The sequence below is a fragment of the Verticillium alfalfae genome, genomic scaffold (genome assembly GCF_000150825.1).
Source record: "Verticillium alfalfae VaMs.102 supercont1.1 genomic scaffold, whole genome shotgun sequence".
Classification (NCBI taxonomy): Eukaryota; Fungi; Ascomycota; class Sordariomycetes; order Glomerellales; family Plectosphaerellaceae; genus Verticillium; species Verticillium alfalfae.
In genome coordinates this window covers 2,866,662-2,867,242 of record NW_003315038.1, presented here as the reverse complement: position 1 = coordinate 2,867,242, position 581 = coordinate 2,866,662, and the positions used below count along the sequence as shown (strand labels likewise).

Sequence of the window (581 nt, the reverse complement as noted above, 5' to 3'; positions counted from 1 at the left end):
TGGCGGCCCGAATGCTCAAACTTTGTTAAGCCTTCGGGGGGGCATTAAGCCCCTTGCCCCCCGGGCGACCCCCGGGCGGTTACAGGGAAGCCGGGCTCGGATCAAAGCCGGGCTCGGACCCCCTTCGGCCCCCTTCGACCTTGGACGGGGGCGGCGGCGCGCTTCACGGGCCTTGACGGCGGCGCAGGCGGCCGGCGGGAGCGGCGAACGTGGCGCACACGCGGCTTCCAGGAAGCCCAAAGCGCAGCCAGCGCAAGCTGTTCAATACGAAGAACACGAAAAAAGTACGCCGCCGGGCTGCGCAGGTTCGTGGCTGATCCGCCGGCGTACCAGCGCGAGGTCGCGGCGCGGTGCGGGCGCATCTTCATCCATGACAGCTATGCGCGGGCGTTTGTCAAGTGGTTGCGGCAGCTGGACCGTGCGGCGCGTCTCGAGTGTCGGTATTTCCACGCGGTGAACTGGCGCCGCGGAAGGTGATGGACGGAGAGACGGAGGTTTGGGTTGTCTAGGCTCTAGAGTGCTTGTGAGAGGGGGGTCAGAGACTCGTTTTCGCCAGTGTATATGGGACGCCTGTGTAGGAA

At 65.9% G+C, this 581-nt stretch overlaps 1 protein-coding gene across 1 annotated transcript in view; it reads left to right on the top strand.

Annotated features, from left to right (window-relative positions):
• VDBG_00874 (predicted protein) overlaps window positions 1-477 on the top strand; it is a gene marked incomplete at both ends in the record, with an annotated part of 1,576 nt that extends 1,099 nt beyond the window's left edge. Inside the window, one exon of the mRNA XM_003009145.1 lies at window positions 86-477. Within this exon, the coding sequence (XP_003009191.1) occupies window positions 86-477 (392 nt within the window). The remainder of the gene's footprint in view (window positions 1-85) is intronic.
• Between the last annotated feature and the right edge of the window lie 104 nt (window positions 478-581).